This window comes from Cetorhinus maximus, chromosome 2 (assembly GCF_964194155.1).
Source record: "Cetorhinus maximus chromosome 2, sCetMax3.hap1.1, whole genome shotgun sequence".
In the NCBI taxonomy this organism is placed as follows: Eukaryota; Metazoa; Chordata; class Chondrichthyes; order Lamniformes; family Cetorhinidae; genus Cetorhinus; species Cetorhinus maximus.
In genome coordinates, this window is record NC_135880.1 from 37,054,854 (window position 1) to 37,074,863 (window position 20,010).

Consider the following 20,010-nt stretch of genomic DNA (forward strand, 5'->3'; position numbering starts at 1 on the left):
AATCGAGTCTCACTTTGTTCCAGAGCTCAGCACAGCTGTACAGCCTCTGCCCTCTGCCCCCTGAGCTCCAGAGGCTGCAGTGAGGTAATGGGACTGGATCACCTGACCTTGCACTGGTTTCATTTGACATCCTGAACGGTCAAGCTCTCAGCATGTTTAGCTGCTGTCAACTGTTTAAATAAGTACAAACCATATGCCTGATGCATCCTGTAAATGGATTAAATGTCAAGGCCACTTAATTGACAGAAACTAAAATGCCCTGTTCACGCTGACAAAACCACTCAGGCAAGTGATGCAGTGCTTCACATAGAGGTTTATTTTCTGCTCGTCAGCAGTCCCAGGAATGTATTTACTATGACTGAACAGCAGGCATGTTGTGAGAAAGTGGCTGCTGGAGTGAACAAGCTATCAAAACCCTGACCGACTGGAGTGAGAATGGATAATCATTTACAGGAGGGCTGTCATTCAGCTGAGGTTGTGCAGTCAGGCGATATTCCTAAATACAGAAGGCAGAAGATACAGGGCTATGTGGGTGGCATGGAATAATCCAGTTGGGATGACTTGACTCTCGCTGACCTGTGCAAAGTTGGTCAAAGATCAGTTGATAGAAATTGGTGCAGCAAATGACTGATATAAGAGCTGTAGTTTTGTTTACAGGAACAGGAGTAGACCATTCAACCCCTACAGCCTGTTCTGTCATTCTTTTAACTCCTGGCTGATCTACACCATCTTTGTTCCGTATCCCTTGATGCCCTAATCACCCTTGGCCTTGGAAATTTCAATTGATTCAGTATCCATGGCCAATTGTGAGAATGTTTTACCAATTTCCACTATTCTGTGTGTGGTTTCACCCCAGGATTGCCTAGCCCTAATTTTAATATTATACCTTCTGTTTCGGGATTCTTCCACCATAGAAAATCGTTCCACTGTGGCTGTACTAGTGAATCCCGTTGCCATTTTAACCACACCTTGATAAGATCATCTCTCTACCTTGCAAACCTAAGGGAATGCAAGGCAAGTTTATGCAACCTGTCTTCATAATTTAATGCCGGTATCGTTCTGATGAATCTGCACCACACCAAGGTCAATAAATCTTTCCTGATGTTCAGTACCCTGACCAAGGCTCCCCACACTGAATCACTTCTGAATTCCAACTCCTTTGAGATAAAGGCCAATATTCAGTAAGCCTTTTTGATTTTTTTTACCTGTGCACCAGCTTTTAATGATTGTGTGCTTGGCCACCTAAATCCCTTTACTGTTCCACAGCTCATAGTCTCTCATCATTAAGAAAGTATGCAGAGTTAGGCATCTTCACTGTGACTGCGGTATTAGTTTTACCTTCCTTGAGCAGTTCATGGATGCTGTGAATTTTATTCTCATTAATTTAGTGACACTGAATTTTATTCTCAATAGGAAGGCGGTGAGTTTTAAGTTTTGGTTTCATTCTTCTGATTGAATGAGTTTCTTTGGTTTGTGGCCAGTGCAGTTTGTTCAAGTGCATTGGATTAAAGGGTTGTGTGGTTAAGAAGAGCACAGCTTGAGTTGTGGTTACTGGAAGCTGTGTTACAGAGCGGCACTGATGGTCATGAGTTGGTGGGCTGTTCTATCTCTGGTGTTTAGGGCATCTAAAAACCGGCAGAACACAACACTCCCCACTTGAATTCATTAGAGATTGCAAAGTAGCATTCAAAGTGGCAGTGGGTCAATCTGTCCATATGGTTCTGCCTTGGCTAATAAAGGTTTCTGTGGGAAGAACAGATAGCTGTGGGAGAACCGGAGGTGTATTGAGGAATAAAAGTTCTAAATTAAAAAAAATATCATTTAGGGTGTATCCAGAAATGGAAGATAATATTGTATTTATTCACCAACTGCTACAGACTGCCTTTGGCATTGTTCCATTGCTGTGCAGATTAAAGAAGATGCTGGATGGTTTCTTTGTTTGTGTGGAGTATGTGTGGGCTGCAGGTGTTTCTTATCTGATAGCAACGTGTAGGGAACTAGCTCCAGATTAAGTGATTTATTCATTAGCTGTGAACAAAAAACTGTTAGTGAACGCTCAGCAGGAAAATCAATACGCTTCTGTTGGAATCCTGTGTCATATGGAATGCATTTACCTCGGCTCCATTTTACATCATTCCAAATCCTTTCTATCCTTCTCAAGTTCTCTCCTGCAGGCAATGGTCTACTGGGGTTCCATTCCTAATGACAGTCCCTGCTGGAAAGTGTGTGTCCAGATGTTGGAAGAAAATGAGATGAGGCTCAATTATGATGTTTTGCCAATGAAACAAATGGCTTCCCAGTATTTACTGTATAAGCTCATATGTGAAAATGGGCACTTGGGGGAGGTCCTAAAGGGAGGGCCTTTGAAACCACAGGCAGGATTTTTAGGACGGCCGTGTTTTCTGTCCCGCCGTCTGGAGAATCAGCAGGGAATTCATCCCCCCACTCCCGACTCTGTCTGCCCCGCAGTGATTTTACTCTCCAATGAATGTTAATTGGCTGCAGGCGGGACTTCCGCCCCTCACTCTGGAGGAAGTCCCACCTTCCTGCCGGCCTTTCAAATTGGCCAGCAGCTCTCTAGTCCCTGCAGCGCCAGCAGTGGACAGGACTGGGACTGCAAGTGGTCCCCAGGGCCTAAGTCCCAGGATTCCAGGAAGAAGTAAGTTTTGGGGGTCTCAGGGTGGGGAGAGTAGGGGAGGCCTGGGGGGGGCGCGGTGGACTGTGAGGGATTGGGGTGTCAGGGGGGAGGCTGGTGGTGGGCAGGAAGTAGGTCCTGCTGTTACTGGATCTTAAAGGGCAGTGGGGTGGAGGGGCACCCGGAGCTAAAAGGGAGCTTCTAATGGAGATGCTCCCACCCCCCACCCCACTTGCCGCTCGAGGCCTAAATCTGATTTTTTTCGGACTTCCCCCATACTCCTCCCACCAGCCTAAAAATTGAGGCTGGGCAGGAAGCAGCCCTTAAGTGTTCAATAATTGGCCAACTAAGGGCCTTAACTGGGGCAAGGGCGGGTCCGAGGTCTCGCCCACCCTAGCATAAAATTGCTGAGAGGTCGGGGTGGGTGGGAACCCAAGGAGAAACCCCACCGCGATATTTCACGCTCACCCACCACCTGCAAACTCCTCCCGGCAGGGGAGCGTAAAATTTAGGCCCATCAGTGTTGAACGCGACAACGACACAAAAGCAAAACACTACACATGCTAGAAATCTGAAAATAAAAACAGAAAATGCTGGAAATACTCAGCAGGTCTGACAGCTTCTTCAGAGGGAGAAACAGGGTTAACAGGCTAGAATTTTACCTTTGAGGTGGGTGGTGGCAGTTGGGAAATTTCCCAGCGTTGCACGTCTGCTTGCAAAGGCAGGGTTTTCATTCTCGGGGACAAAGTTGGGCCCGCTGCCCGGAAAGGTTTCGGAGCTGGCCACAGGGTCTGCCGGGTGCAGATGCAGGCAGTTAAATGCCCCACCTTGGCGCTTTGGGACTTTGTTCCAGTTATAATAAAAACAGAAAGGCCCTTCAGTCCTCAACCTCACACCCCCTCACCTCCCCCACATACCCCATGTCCCACCCATGACACCTCATGCTCTTTACTCACCCCTTATTGCCTCTTATACACTCCATGCCAAGCTACGCCCCTCCACACATCCCCATGCCTCCTCATAACCTCCATGACAAGGTATGGCACTTCCAAGCCCATTCATCCACCATATACTTTGTACAGAACTAATGAACTTTATAGTGACAATAAGATGTGATAAAAAGCTTGGAAAAAAGTCATTTATTCATAAAAATTACTTTCACTACTGCCCAATCAGCCAGACCCTTTAAAAAATCAAAAGCAGAAATTGTAAGTACTTGAAACCTCTTTATCTTGTGTAAATGATCATTGTGAAATTGACAGAAGAGATCAGAGAGCCAGAACTGTCAATCAAGCAATGTATTCCCTAAGGTGGAGCTGTTTCAGAACTCTAATGGATATCCTGGTCCTCACCCAAGCTTCATTATGCACACTTGGCTGAGAGGTAATGTGAATGGGTATGGAAGTGCCATAGCTTGGCATGGAGGGTATGAGATTCATGGGGATGGGTAGGGAGGCAGAGCCTGGCATGGAGGGCAAGGGTAAGACCTTTTGAACTTAACCTTTCAAAAGGTTCCTTCTTGCAGACTGTGGTTCATGACACCTCTGAGGTACCATGAACCACGAGTCTTTGAAAAGCTGGCCCCACTCCATGAAGATCACGGAGGACTAGGACATGCCCATCCCAGCAATGGAGCCGGCCAGGTCAGCAGTGCCAGGTGGAAGCTCGCGACCCAAACCAACCCACACTCTTAAACGGCACTGCTGAAAATCGAAAGCCACAGAAATGGGGTCAGGGATCCCAGAATCGGGACCTAGCTGTCATTTTCACCCCCCCACCCCCACGGAGTCTCCCTGACTCCATTAAAATCCAGTCCAACGTTTCAGTTCTGTGACTTTTCATCAGACCTGGTTATAATGCTATCAGGTGTTGGGGCTTTCCCAATGTTTGTGGCACCTGCAATGTTTCTTCTCTCAACAGTAATTTCTACGCCTTGGCGGAGCATGATTTTGGCTTTAAGTTCCAAATTGCATTCCGGTCATTTTATATTGCAGTTTCTCTCAACATCAGCCAGAATATCAAAATGCACAAGCAATGTATGGCCACAGGGTGGGGTAGATCTTGCCTTTGTGTGATAGTGTCAGCGAGTGATAGCGAACCAGTAGGAAGTTTTAGGTCTCTTGCGATTTTTAAAATTTACATTGAAGTGTTCCCTCTGCACCAAGCCATTGGATTATCTTCACACCCCATTGGTGTCCTTGTTATGGAGAAAGGAGTTGGTTAATGGTTCCACTGGAATCCCAATCCTCTCTTCCCCCTCCCTAAAGAGAACAAATCAAATTACTGATGAGGACACTATGCTGATATTATGTAATTGAAACTCAGCGCATGGTGCCAAAAAATGAACTAAAGCAGCTTTGATTCTCCTTATGGTGATCCAGGCAGAGCTTCACATCTTAGTTGCACTGGACAAGAAGGCACTGAGCAGTGTGCTGGTGTCCCCCCCAGAGAAAGGGAGGGTATTCTGACAGCTGTCATGCATCCCTGCCTCAGGTTGTATTGACGGAGGCTGCATTACTGCCTTCATAGCAAAACCTACAGAAGAGGAGTGTGAACCAACATATCTTCTCTTTTATTTAGTAGTGCATGGACGATTTGTTTAAATGCGTGAGCCCTTTAAATTTTTTGCAGGGCTGCACACGTGATAACTTAAAGAGGCCAGCTTGCGCGTGGCCATGCAGCTTAGAGGGAACCTAAGTTTGAAAGCATTACCTTACTAAAATATAAATAGTGGTTAAACATCGTTGTATGTAACGTGTACAGGAAGCTCATAGGACCTTAGTAGGCAACAGTGCATATGAATGGAGTGCCAGTGACGTAGTGCTATTGTTACTGGACTAGTAATCCAGAGACCCAGGCGCTCTGCCGTGGTGGGATTCAAACCCAATAAAAATCTGGAATTAAAAAGGCTAATGATGACCATGAAACCATTGTTGTAAAAACCCATTAATGCCCTTTAGGGAAGGAAATCTGCCATATTTACCTGGTCTGGCCTACATGTGACTTCAGATCCACAGCAATGTGGTTGACTCTGAAATGGCCTAGCAAGCCACTCAGTTCAATTAGTGACGGGCAATAAATGCTGGCCAAACCAGTGACGTCCCCATCCAATGAATAAAAAAAAGTGCACATGAGTAGGCTTGTGTCATGATACCTGCTTAAGAAACAAAATTAAAGAAATATGAAGTACATTGTGTAGTGCCAACATCTAACATTCCAACCTGACTGCCAGAGCTGAATCGACACATGTATGTTTATCATTCTTTATCTATATTAAATGTGGTTAACAAAAATAATACTTATGGCAGGTTAGAGGAAAATTTATCCTTTACATCCCACCCAGGCCATAGCTGGAAGGTGAAATCTGTACATTAGAAATTTCAGATCACAATACCTAATTTTATTAAATTAAGTAGAACAGAGAATTTTAAACCCTAGCTGTGCATTCCTGAACTTTTACACTTGGATTTTATAACTATGCCAGGTTTCTTCCCCAAAATGAACAAGTCACCTTTTTATAAAAATGTAAATTGGTTCCTACGAGAATGGGAAATAAAGTTAAAACATTTCTCTTCATTAAAGTCATTGTATTAATATAAGAAGCCTATTCAAATATATTCTTACCAAGTAACTGAAAGAGAGATTATGATACCTCAGCACTAATTTCTGTTTGTCAGGCCATTACTGCAACAAATAGCTCTTGTGCTGTTTAATTACAATGCACAGATGCCAATTCACAAAGACTTTCTTTAAAAGTAGAAATAATCATTGCTATATTCCATCTAAGGAATGAACAATTCTACATTCTAATGTAAAACATGTTTAAAATTAAATGGCACAACCTTGCCACTGTGGAAACGAGGAAACAGCTTTAAGCTACTCCTGGGGGTGCAGGAGCAGAGTGACCTGGGTGTATATGTGCATAAGTCATTGAAGGTGGCGGGACAAGTTGAGAAGGTGGTTAATAAAGCATAAAGTATCCTAGGCATTATTAATAGGGACATAGAGTACAAGAGCAAGGAGGTTATGTTGAACTTGTACAAGACACCAGCTCAGTCTCAGCTAGAGTTTTGTGTCCAGTTCTGGGTGCCACACTTTAAGAAGGATGTGAAGGCATTGGGGAGACTGCAGTAAAGATTCATAAGAATTGTTCCTGGGATGAGGAACTTCAGTTATGGTGATAGATTGGAGAAGTTGGGACTGTTTTCCTTTGAGAAAAGAAGGCTGAGAGGAGATTTGATAGAGGTATTGAAAATCATGAGGGGTCTGGACAGTGCAGATAGGGAGAAACTGTTCCTACTTGTAAAAATATCGCCAACAAATCAGATTGGGCGCAGATGTAAATCCGTAACTTCCGACGGAGTGGCAATTGAGTAGGATTGCCACTCCGTTCGAAGTCACTAATCTTGAAACCCAGTGGCTCACATTTTACGCGACCTTCCGACTCAGGCCAGGCGAGACCTGTGTAGCGTAGCGGGTTACCACAGCCTTTCCGTCCAAGGCTGCAGCATTGGAGGTAAGGAGGACATGCCCCCTGTTTTACAACACCAGCTGCTGTGAACCAGGTAAATTTAAAGGCCCAGCCACTTTGACAAGCTGGGGAGAAGGTAAGGGTATAAGGTAACTGGGCAGGATTTGAGGGGGGGTTGGGCCCTGGGGGAGAGGTGCCGGCTTGGGTCGGGCCTCGGGGGGAGGGGGGGTATGGGGGAGAGGGAACGGGGGGGTGGCTGCGTCGGGCCAGGCCTTGTGGGGCGGAGGTGGGGGGGGTCAAGTCAGATCGGATCGGGCCTTGCAGGGGTAGGGGCCGAGTCGGGCCGTGTCGGGTTGGAAGTTGGGGGGTTGGGGGATGGAGGTTGGAGGTAGGGGGTAGAGTGGGGAGCCCTTTGGTGGGGGTTGGAGTGGTGGTAGTGAGAGGAGTCCCATGTGGGGTTGACGGGTGATAGTTGGGGGTTGGGGCAGTCATTGAAGGTGGCAGGACAGGTTGAGAGTGCAGTTAATAAAGCATAAAGTATCCTAGGCTTTATTAATAGAGGGAGTACAAGAGCAAGCCGGTTATGTTGAACTTGTATAAGACACTAGCTTGGCCTCAGCTGGCGCATTGCGTCCAGTTCTGGGTACCGCACTTTAGGAAGGATGTTGGGGGTATTCGGTGATTGGTGAGAGTCCCATGGTGGGGGTCGGGGATTGGGGGAAGTCTTGTGGGGCGCTGTGATGGGGGAGGAGGTCTCTTGGGGGGTGGGCAATGGGCAGTGTCCTCCTCGGAGGGGATTGTTGTGGGGTGGGTCGCATGGATGGGTCACATGGCTTTCTGCACTGTAACATTTCTGTGTTCTATGTATCTGATAGCTTTAAAAATGTCCATCCATGTGGGGTCAGATTTCCCTCATTTCATTAGCAGCACTGTCAGATCGTGGCAGTCAGTAGGAATCATTTGGCATCTGAAGTGACCTAAGATCCAGGGTTCCACTTCTGCTTACTGTCAAATCAATAAGGTCAAAACAGCCAGTTCTATTCCTGCATTGGAAATAGGATGCAGCAACCTGGGCATCTCTTTAGCCCTGAATGGTAAGACAGTATTAATTATATATTACTTGTACTTATTAGTATGCAGGTGGTGGACATTAATTAGGATTCACTTGTGCTCTTATAAAAAGAAACAAACTGAAACTGAGCTTGTTTGGTGTGGAGGTGCATGTTTGTAATGTTTATCTCTGTAAATAAATGCTTATAACAGTGTGGAAGGATTGGCTCCAGTTCTATCCTTCACCACTTGGCTCTCTGGATTGTAACAAGTGGAACATCCACATTACCTGGGACATTTTTCCTGGAGTTGGGTGGGGGAGTGGACAAGCCTATGTTTAGAATCATAGAAGCTTATAGCACTGGACAAGGCCTTTCGCCCTAATGTGGCTTGCTGGCGCTTTGCTAGAATGATCCTTAAACATCCCACACCACTGCTCTCTTCACCGTAGAAGTTTGTTTCCTTTGCTCTAAATGTATTTCCACTCTTTTTCTTAGGAGATGCAATTGCCTGTGGCAAAACATTCCCAGACTGCAATCATCTTTTGTATAAAGAAATTTCTACTACTCTCCCCATTTCCTTAGTGACATTTTAAAAGTAAAACCCGCTGTGGGCACCCCAATTATTGGAAGTGGCCTTTCCCGTTCCACTCCATTAAAATCCCTTCATAATTCTAAATAAGCGTGTTGAATCTCTTCATTGCATTCTCTGTTTAAATGGAAATAGCCCCAGTATACAAAGCCATTCCTCATAGTTCCCCACTGTTGTTATAATCTGATGAACCGTCACTGTACAATCTTTGTGTAAAATTTAAAATGTGATACTTTGTGTAACTTTGCATGTGTGGAAAGCTAGCTTGAATTTGAATCTGATCAGTTTCATTGTAAACAGGACAATTGCCAAGTTGGGATTCTGCAAGAATATTGAAGAAAAGTGTAGCATTTCAAATTGCTGTTTGCATGTCAGGTAAATGCTGTAAGGTAATCTCAGTTATTGAGGAGAAACCCAGAAGTCTTTGTCTTGCCCACTTTTCCTCACACAGTAAGTTTCTGATCTCAGCCATGCTCTTGTTCTGAGAAGCTGAGCCATTGACTCTCCACATGCAGAGAAGGGAAGTCACCCAGGCTACTCTTGTGCACCTCCTGGTATCTGTTTCCAATGTAGCACTGGCAGGCTGATGATGGGTAGCATAGGTAAACTTAAAGAAGGATAATACAAAGTAACTGGCTAAAAAAAGTCAGTCCACTTTGAAGAGACATTATTATTTCTGGTTAGTTTTCAAGCAGGCTTAGACCTGGTCAAGTCAGGTGTGAGCTTAACATTTTTTTGATTTGTTCATGGGATGTGGGTGTCGCTGCCTTCTTGAACCGCTGCAGTCCCTGTGGTGTAGGTACACCCACAGCACTGTTAGGGAAGGAGTTCCAGGATAGTGACCCAGCGACAGTGAAGGAACGATGATATGATTCCAAGTCAGGATAGTGAGTGACTTTGAGGGGAACCTATAGGTGGCGGTGTTCCCATGCATCCGCTGCTTTGTCTTCTAGGTGGTAGAGGTCGCAGGCTTGGAAGGTGCTGTGGAAGGCGCCTTGGTGAGTTGCTGCAGTGCAATTTGTAGATGGTACACACTATTGCCACAGTGCGTCGATGGTGGAGGAGTGAATGTTTTAAGATGATGGATGGGGTGCCAATCAAACAGAATGCTTTGTCCTGGCTGGTGTTGAGTTTCTCTTGAGTGTTGTTGGAGCTGCACTCATCCAGGCAAGTGGGGAGTATTCCAACACACTCCTGACTTGTTCCTTGTCGATGTGGACAGGCTTTGGGGAATCAGGAGATGAGTTACTTGCCACAGAATTCCCAGCCTCTGACCTGCTCTTGTAGCCGCAGTATTTATATAGCTGGTCCTGTTATCTTGTCAATGGTAACACCCTGGATGTTTTATGGTGGAGGGTTCAGCTTTTGAATAGCAAGAGGTGATAGTTATAGGGCAGGATATTTAGGTTGGCGTGCTGGCGCTATCGGCGGGCCTGGGAACGGACAGCTGACTGCGATCACCCCGAATGCGATTTCACGCTGGCTGGCCAAATAATAGCCAGCGTGAAACATGTTGAGGCAGGAGGAGGGCGGGCGCTGACGTAAGCGTGGGTGCAGGCGAGCACAGAATGAAAGCTCCCTGAAGGCAGAGAGCTGACTCAGGGAGCTGAAGACTTCAAACGTATTACATAAAGATTTTAAAATCAGTACAAAAATGTCCAAACAATACAAACAGTCACCTGAACATATACGTTATAAAAATACTATCCATAGATTTTTTTTTAATCTAATAACATAAACTTTATCCCACCCTTGGATGAGGTTTCATGAAAATTGTAAAGGCCACCTGGCTGATTCACCCGCCTACCAACCGTAAGGTTGGATGGACCACAAAAAATCAGGGACAGTTACAACTTTAAAGGGCTTAATTTCCCTGTTAATTGTCGGTGGGCGCGCTTCCGACTTTTGCGTGTTGCCCGCCAACTGAAATATCTTGCGAGCACGGGATGGCGTCAGGATGCTCATCCGATGTTGTCATGCACTATTTTATGCTCAAGCTGGTCAGGCGTGCGCCTGCACACTGACCTGAAAATTCTGCCCATAGATTATCTCTTCATGGGTATGGTCATTGCCTGGCACTTGCCACGTATCCGCCCAAGTTTGAATGTTGTCCAAGTCTTGCATCATGCAGGCACATACTGCTTCAGTGTCTAAAGATTGCTTTAAAAACTGCACCAGAGTGCACATCACTTGGAAGCATTTGCACCACAGAAGACCTTGTAGTCAGTAGCCATGGGTTTTACTTTTTGTCATTTCTTTAAACAGTTTTTACACTTTTAAAAAATAGCTTATAAGTGCAAATAGTGCTGCACATTGTCACTGGATTAGCAGAAACCTTGGGCAGAATTTTCCCAGGCCATTGGAGGTGGGGTCAGGTGGGAGCAGGGTGGGAAAATCCTGGAAATTGTCTTCGGATCCCGTCATCTGCCCGTTTTCCCTGGGATGAATTGAAAGCGAGCAGGGAACCCCTTTGGACCGGTTGGATAATTAGTTAACTAGACTTTGAGGTTCTTAAGAAAGCAATTCTGAGGTGCTGCAGCCCTGAATCCTTTTTCCTGGCCTGCCAGTAACTCACCAGGGTCATTGAGGACATAGCAGGAAGAGCTTCCTCAGTGAAACTGACAAGCTGGGAAGGCTTTGATCAGTTACACGGAAGAGCTCCAGCCATGGCCATTGAGAGACTGCTGTTCAAAGCACTTCTTCACTCACTCAGAGAGTGCAATCATTGCTTGTCAAGTGACCATCAGCTTCTTGGAAGGCACTTCACCTGTAGAGCACTTCACTCACCTGTAACAACGCTTCAGTCTGCTGCCAGGCTTCAACACAGCATGGGTCTAGCTTATGTAGCTCCACCTTCCACTTTTCCGTTGGCCTGAAGCTGGCTGGGAAGGAAAAAACTGGACTTTGCTCCTGAAATTTTTCTGCCACTCGCCTGTAATGCCCTCCTGCTGCCAATTTCCCCACCTTCTACCATCCATGCCTGCTTAGTTAGAGAGGTTGTCCTCTTCCTCCTGTCTTTGGAGAGCTCACCTTGACTGCAGCCCCTCAGATCCCTCAGCAGGACCTCCAGGTAAGAGTAAGAGGCCCCTTCCCAGATCTCTCCTCCATTCCTGTGAGGTTGCTATAGCCTGAAAAATTGAAATGCTGGTGAGTTTTTCTGAAACATGCCATGATCTCTTTAATTAGAAATCCTTCTTGTGACAGGATGGATGAGTCATTCTGCCTCCCATCCCTAATTAAACGGGGAGCCCAAAGATGGGCTATTAATTGTTTTTTTCTCTGGTAAAGAGCAACTGGGCACACTGTGCTGAGTCAGGTTCCAAACCTGATCATGGTGCCATGGTTGCAGCAGAGACTAAAGTGGTAAGATTCCAGGCCTTTGTTGCCATCACAAGCTGATACAATTGCCACAGAAAACAACATTGTCACTTAATCATGTTTCAGACACAATGGGCTGAATTGTCTTCTTAGAGGCGGGTGGCAGGAGTCGGGAAATTTACCCGGCTCGGCATGCCAGCCTCAGGAGATAGTGCCTCGACGGTGATTTTCATTCTGGTAGGGGAGGAGGGGCAGTGGCGGCGTGAGTGCTGGAGTAATGCAAGCCACCCCCGGACGCAGATCAGCGGCAGCCACAGGGGCTGCCGAGTGCCAAGGTGTGCTGTTTAAAAGGCCCATTTTGGTTCTCTGGGACCATGCCCCAGTTGGGATGTTAAATGTTGGTCTCTCTAGCCCTCACTCCTCACACCCCTCATTCCCCTACCCACTCCCTATGTCCCACTCATGCCAACCCATGCCATCCCCAATGGTCCCTATGCTTGGCTGAAATCCCAGACTTCCATTAGTCTGTTGAAACAGGTGCACACCTGAAGGGTGACAGAAATTTTTCTTAGATCTATTTTGTCAGTGGCTCAATGTTTATTTGCACAAGATAAAGAGGTATCAAATGCTTATAGTTTCTGCTGTTGATACCTTAAAGTTGTGGTTGATTGATACTTTTGTAGAGTTGCAGTATCAGCAATATTTTAAATAAAATAATGATTGGCTGTCTTTTATAAGCTTTTCCACATGTGCCATTGCTTCAATAGGGTTCATTGCTTCTGTACAGAATGTATACTGGGTAAGGAAGTGCTATGAGTTGGCATTGAGGAAATGTGAGGCCATTGGGACTGGGTAGAGCCTGGGTGGACATGGAGAGTATGCAGATCCACTGGGGGCGGTGGGGACATGGGTTGGCATGGAAGGTATATGAAGCCATGGAGGATGAGTGGGGTCCCTGGGGGCATGATTTGGCAAGATTAAGATCTTTTGAAGTTATCTTTCAAAGGTTCCCATCCAGACTATGGTGTACGATTCCTTTGAGGGGCCGTGAACCACGAGTCTTTGAGAAGCTGGCCTGACTCCACGAAAACTGCGGGTAGCTAGGAGGTGCCTACTCCAGCAATGGATCCAAGAAATAGGAGCAGGAGTAGACCGGCCAGGTTGGGAGTGCAGATGCATGCCAGAGCAGATGGCACCCTCCTCCCACGCTAGCAATAATTGGGAGCACCGGGAATGGGAGCGGGAATCTCAGAATCGCATCCTGTCCACCATTTTTAAAGTCCCATGGTGCCCCTCTGACACTGGGAAAATCCTGCCCAATAAACCACCTAGGTTTAAGATTTATTTGATGATGTAAATCAGGGGTTCCCAGTTTTTCTCTCTTTTTTGTTTCAGTTTTTTACAACCCCGTTGCCGTGTGGCTCCTTGGGCGGTATTTAATCCAGGCTAAGTGGTCTCACCTGTCATCTAGAGAGCTGGGGAGAACCGCGGTGGGGGAAGGCCTGCCATGTTAAGTGCCAATCAGGCACCTAAGTGGCCAGTGGTGAGTCTTGCCAGGCATCAAGGACCCCAGGGGGCAGAAATCTGGTGCCCTGAAGAGGTGCCAGCCAATCAGAGCCGGCAGCTGTCCACTGCAGGCAGGCCAGCAAGAGTGGTGGCAGCTTCTGGCAACGCACCCACCAGAGGCCCAGGCTCAGTGAGGCCACACACCACGGGTGAGGGAAAACGGGATGTGGGCTGCGGTGTTGAGGTCGTGGGAGGAGGAGGACGGGGGCGGAGGCAAGGGCAGGGGGCTGACTTGTAGCAGGCCGCCCCCTTCCTGATGCCGGGTCCCTCGATCAGCCACTGAATGCCTTTGAGAAGGGGACCCCCCCCATAGGAGCCCCCAAGCAAACCCGACAGAGACTGACCCACCTGCTGCTGTTTGAATACCAGCAATGGCGTTATGAGGCCCATAAGTAGGCATTATTTTCCCAGTTATGGGCCTCAATTGGCGCCAGGATGGAAGGCCGCCCACAAACCTCCCCGCCACTGACTTAGTCAGGGCAGAGCCAGGAAGCAGGCAGGGTCCCCTCCTGGCACCTTCACACCCAATAAAATGCCCCCCTTGCTTCCAAACTCGCCTCAAAGGAGGGCATTAAATTCCACCCTTTCTTTCAAAGAAAGTGCTTTTCCCCATGCACAGGAGCTAGGGGGCGCTAATGTGGCATCCAAACATTGGTCAATGATGCTTTGGTACTACACATATGTCACTGGCAATTTGAGGGGTAAACCCTACGTATCCTCATGCACCACGCACTCCCCCCCCACCCCGCCCCCACCCCTCCAATAAACTCGTCCAGCCCCTTTCCAGCTTGAAAATCTAAGCCACAGAGGATTAGAAGAATGACAAATTACTTCTACAAAGTCAAATTTGAACTCAGTCTCTGATGTTTGTCTTGTCAATGTTGATATTCTGTCTTGTAATTATAAACTGGGTTCCTCTGTTTGGCTGTCAAACAGATCTTATCAGGTCATATTTGATATCAAGTTAACGATAGTTCCATTAAAGTTAAATGTTTACGGTCTTTACTGCTATGAGTTAACCATTTTGGTACCAGAGTTAACAAGAAACTTGGTTGAAGTGTAATAAAAATTTATGTCGTGCATTCATAACATTCCAAATCAGTTTACAGGGAACGTTTTTATTAATTCTTGAGATATAGGCATTACTAGCAAGGCCAGCATTTGTGGTCCAGCTGTAGTTGCCTTTGAGGGAGTGGCGGTGAGCCACACCATCATGCTGAAGATTGGACAGAAAGTGCTGTTAAGGCGTTGTTACTGTTGTATTTCAGGGAAATGTTTAGAAAAGGTTCAGAGGTGGTTTACTAGATTGATACCTGGAATGGGCGGACTGTCTTACAAGGAAGGGTTAGACAGCCTGGTCTTGTTTCCACTGGAGTTTAGAAGATTGAGGCGCGACTTGACTAAAGTATATAAGATTCTGAAGGGTCTCGACGAGGTGGACGCGGGAAAGTGTTTCCTCTTGTGGGTGAATCCAAAACTAGGGGGCACTGTTTTAAAATTAGAGGTCGCCCTTTTAGGACAAAGATGAGGAGAAATTTTTTCCCTGAGGGTTGTGCGACTTTGGAACTCTCTGCCTCAGGAGGTGGTGGAGGCAGGGTCATTGAATATCTTTAAGGCAGAGGTAGATAGATTCTTGTTAGACAGGGGAATCAAAGGTAGATGAGAACGTGGAATTTGAAACACAATCCAATCAGCCATGATATTATTGAATGATGGAGCAGGCTTGAGGGGCCGAATGGCCTAATTCTGCTCCTATTTCGTATGTTCGTAAAAACCCTTTTCGAAATGTTCTTCTGTGTTCCCTCTGTTCACTTCTTTACTGCTGTGGTAAGTCTTGAAATGAAAGTCTGGCGAGCTCCTTTGTTACCAGATGCATTGCGTGGGAAGCCTCAGGATTGATCTCTGCCCTGTGTGGAGTTAGGTGACCTCAACTTGAGCTATTCCCTCAGCCACAGAGGGGAGAAAATCAGCCAGGCTTCATGCTTCTGATTATTATCCAGCGACCTGCTCTAGGAAGTGGCCTAAGTTGCGATTCCCTTTGTGGTCAAATAACTTGCTACTACTAACTATCTGGGGCATGTAAGAAGAATGAGTGAAATACCAGAAGATGACCAACACCCAAGAAGTTGTAATCCAGCTTCAGACGGTATATCCAGGGGAGGAGAGGGAAAAAAATCAATATTTTTTATAACAACTTCCCTAGTGGGGAAACGTAAGCTATGGGGAATAGTCCTGATTCAAAATTCTTTCTCATTTCATGTAGAAAAATAATGTACCAACTAAAATGTTATTTCTCAGCTTGTATTGATTTGCAAATTTGGGTCTTTAAGTGGTCACCCGGGGTCTGTCCCCACGTTTGAGAGCAGTTCCACTGCAAGTGACAGGCACCATGATTTTTGAAATGGCCCAAAAGCAAATCTAGATCCTGGGGTTTCCCTGTAAAGTAGGACTAATAGCTGGGTAAAATCAGTGCCAACAAATGGTTCCAATTATTCCCGATTAAAATGAGGGCGTGCTTTGAATAAAGAATACTCCTGAGATTCTTGCCTTCCTTTAAGTATGGCCAAAGTTAAATCTTGAGAGAATTTCCTTTCATGAACTCCAGCCTCTTCCACTGAATGTGATCATGAGAAAGAAAGGCTGTCAGAGACTCAGTCCTTGAGCTTAGTTTTCAGTGGGTAGATCCATAGAAAGGAACGCTCACTCATTCATTCTCTCTCACTCTCTCTCCCTCTCTCTGATAACGCATTATTTAACTCAGAAATGCAGTGCTGAGAATAATGAGGGAAAATCTGTTTATTGAATCGAGTATCTGAAATGTATTAATCTCTACTGCAGCAGAGACCTGTTGTTGCCCAGCAACAAAGGAAGCAGTGAACACAGACAGCTTGGTCTTAGAAGTTTCCAGCCAACTCTGTTTGCCGGCTTCTCATTAGCCTTTACTGTGTGTTGGTTCAGAATTAAAAGAGAGGTCACTTTTCCTCTCAGGGTGGGGCTTTGTTCTACTAATTTAACATTTACTCTCTCCCTCTCTCTCTCTCTCTCTCTTCCTTGTAGGTGTGTCTTTTATATAGATATGAACAAGATTTGTGGGCAGACCTTGGAACGTCCTCCAGTGAAATGTAACGTCATGTGCTGAGCTGCACTCTGATAAAGACACACAAACCCACTGAAACTTGAGCTCAGAGGAATCAACCCTGTGCACAGGACAGCACAGACTTACCCAGTTGTTTGATGAACACAGTAGAACACAATTTATGCAGCATTTGTTTTCTCTCAGTGATGAAGTAAGGATTTACCTTTTCAGTGGCATCTCGATCTAAACAATATTACAGGACAACATTCAACTCTTTTAGCCTAGATTTTTCTACTTGGCTTTTATCCAGTGCGGACTGAGGAGAAGGGTTTTGCACCAGCTTGGATTAAACCATGTGTCATGTGATTGTTACCTGCCGCTCGATGCTGTGGACCCTGCTGAGTATTGTGGTGGCCTTTGCCGAACTGATTGCCTTCATAAGCGCAGACTGGCTGGTGGGCAGGCCAAAGGCTAACAACACACCTGCCCTCTCAAACCGCTCCAACACTTGGAAAGATCCTTACTACCCAAAATTGGGCATATACAGCCGTTGCATCAAACTGCCAACTTTAAAACGAGGGAGTCTGTGTGGCCCATATGCTGAAAGCTTCAATGAGATTGCCAGTGGATTTTGGCAAGCAACGGCTATTTTCCTGGCGACAGGAATTCTCATTCTGTGTGCCGTGGCTTTTGTGTCAGTCTTTACCATGTGTGTGCAGAGTATTCTGAAGAAAAGCATTTTTAACATCTGTGGATTACTACAGGGAATCGCAGGTAAGTTTGAGCATAAAACGGTAGTTTCACTGGACTTACACCGACGTACTTAGGAATTCTTTCTTGGGGGATGGATTTGCCAAAGGTTAAAGCTGGAAATGACACCTGTGTTTTAAGACAATTAGCACCAGAATACTGATGCTAACTCTGCTGAGTCACTTAGTCAGAGAAGTGATTTTACAGTCAGGCATATACCTGGAAGGCTGCGTCAGTACAAACCCAAGTCAGGAGTGAATTACTACCAGATTTTCTCATATCCAGAGTTAACTTCTGAATGAGTGTATGTAACTGGGTCTTACTGTAGTTTGTGCTAAATACTAAAAGGGCTGTCAAAAATTCCTAAACATCCAGTTTTCCCTTCAAGTGCAGCCCTGTACTGATAAACTGACCTCTCATACAATGTGCATTGTTCATGGTTCCTTCCTTGAAAGATAAAATAACCTCAAAACACAAAGTCTCTAATGTATTTCCAACATGTTATGCCCTCCACATGGCAGTCAGAGTATTTGAGACTGGAGTGCATGTTAGGGTTATTTCCCCCTCCCCACCTCCAGTGCTGAGGAAACCTGAGTCTGCACGATATGATTTGAATTTGATTTAATCTAATTGGATTTTCACGTTTTTATTGAGTTTCACCATACCTGCCAAACCCACACCTCCCAAACACACACATTTGAAACCTATTTTGAAAAAAAGTTCTCTTCAGCATTGAGGTTGAGGTGGCCTCAAGGTGGGTAATGGAGGAATATATACAATATCAGTGTGATGCAAACTTGCCCTTCCGTGACCTTGTTAGACAGGCTTTTTAAAACACCTATTTTTACCTGAGACTGTTCTGATTTTTAAGGATGTTAACTTGCCAGCTATTAGTCCCTCTTAGAATTGTTCAGCATTCTGTTCCACAGTGGATAAAATTCAGGACCAGTTGTGGTACCAAGTCATGTAGACATAGAGATCCTAGGGTTACCATTAGTTACGTTAGCCTTGAAGTATATTCGACAGACAGTTATCCCTAAGGGGGCGACAGCACATCAGTGCCAAACCCAGTCTGCACCTTATATTCCCACATGAACCGCTTTCAATAGGGATCACAGGATAGCAGTCATGAGAACTCTGGCTAACTTGTTCTTTCACATCCCAGGGCCCCACCGCCCACCACACCTCCCCCCTCTCCTGCACCTAACACTGTGCCAGCTGACAGCTAACTCACCACACACCAGGGTTAGAACCTGCTTGGTCTGTGCAACTCGGCTACTAAGTGGGAATACTTCCCGAATCATGAGGGGTAAGCTCTTGGCTGAGCGAGTGAGTCATCCAGCAAAGGTAAAAGAAGCAGGCAGCGAACAGGTAGTGTTCGAACAGGTTGACCAGGGAGTGGCATTATGTGGGATCATCCAACCGTCTCCTGAGGGAATAAGGGTGGGTTGGGGGAAGGTGGAACTATAAAGTAAGGAATTCACATATCTAATCAGTTTCATCAGTCTACTCTGAAACTAGTATCATTTGCCAGTGTCAGCTGCGCTATTCCCAGAACACAGAATTAACTTAGTATACTGGGTGCATTAACTCTCTCACTGCCAGAACAGCAATACTACACAAGGTATCAAGCTTAAGAAATTATTCTCATTGGCTTGATGTGGCGAGTGGGCCATTTTCCTCAGAAACCTCATCCTCAGCCCAGAAAATATTGATTTCAGATGGTTAAAACTTTTGGCCGTCAGTCTGTCTGTGTTGTACCAGTTTGCAAAGTTCAAGGGTGAATTCCGCAGTGAAATGATTGAATTTTGTATAAGCTTAAAAATTGCACAGAATATTGTAACAGAAGTAAAAAACCGTTTGTATTGTTAACCGTTATTAGAATATATTGTACTCCCAACCTGACTTTTGGAGGGACTTTGATAAGTGGCAACCCTAGTATTTTTAATTACAGATAAGCAATATTTTTATTTTGGAATGTAAGTGTAGTGCAGAATTGCTCTGAAATATGCCACTTCCAGATAGAAGTATTTTTATTATTAGTTTAAAGATGCAGAATCTGAAGTGGAATTTCCGTTCTGTCACTGACTGATCTATAGTTATCCACTTCAAGTGTTGGAATTGTAGCTTGTTAACTCTTTGCCTGTTGTACATCCGCAGTACAAACAGTGGATGGACAGAGCAGTTATTTCCTATGGGCAAAAGGTGTGGTGGGTCAGCAAAGGACCAGTTAACAATTTGCACATTGTAAAAGGCAAAGGTAAAGAGCATTATCTTTAACAGGAAGTTTTGCAAATATTGCTACCCAACATAGCAATGGAACTTGAGTTAAAATGTATTAAAGCGTTGCAAAAACATAATTTTGCTACTCATGGCTGATGTTGTGATGAAAGTGACACCAAGCTGCTTTGCTGAATGCTGTGGTACGTTGAGCAGTGTGTGTCATTACCAGGGCGACCCTGACCCAGATTTTGGCTCCCGGGTCAGGCACGCAGAGATGGGAGAATTCCCAGCTCCGCCAACCCAACCTTTCAAAATGGCTCTCTGGAGGTC

General features: G+C 45.6%; 1 protein-coding gene across 6 annotated transcripts in view; it reads left to right on the plus strand.

The window, feature by feature from the left end:
• The window catches only part of lhfpl2a (LHFPL tetraspan subfamily member 2a), a 216,624-nt gene that overhangs the window by 147,540 nt on the left and 49,074 nt on the right, over positions 1 to 20,010 (plus strand). For all 6 annotated transcript variants that reach the window (XM_078563365.1, XM_078563390.1, XM_078563376.1 and 3 more), the window contains one exon: positions 16,689 to 17,481. In XM_078563365.1, the coding sequence (XP_078419491.1) occupies positions 17,061 to 17,481 (421 nt within the window). In that variant the 5' untranslated portion in view covers positions 16,689 to 17,060. The remainder of the gene's footprint in view (positions 1 to 16,688; positions 17,482 to 20,010) is intronic.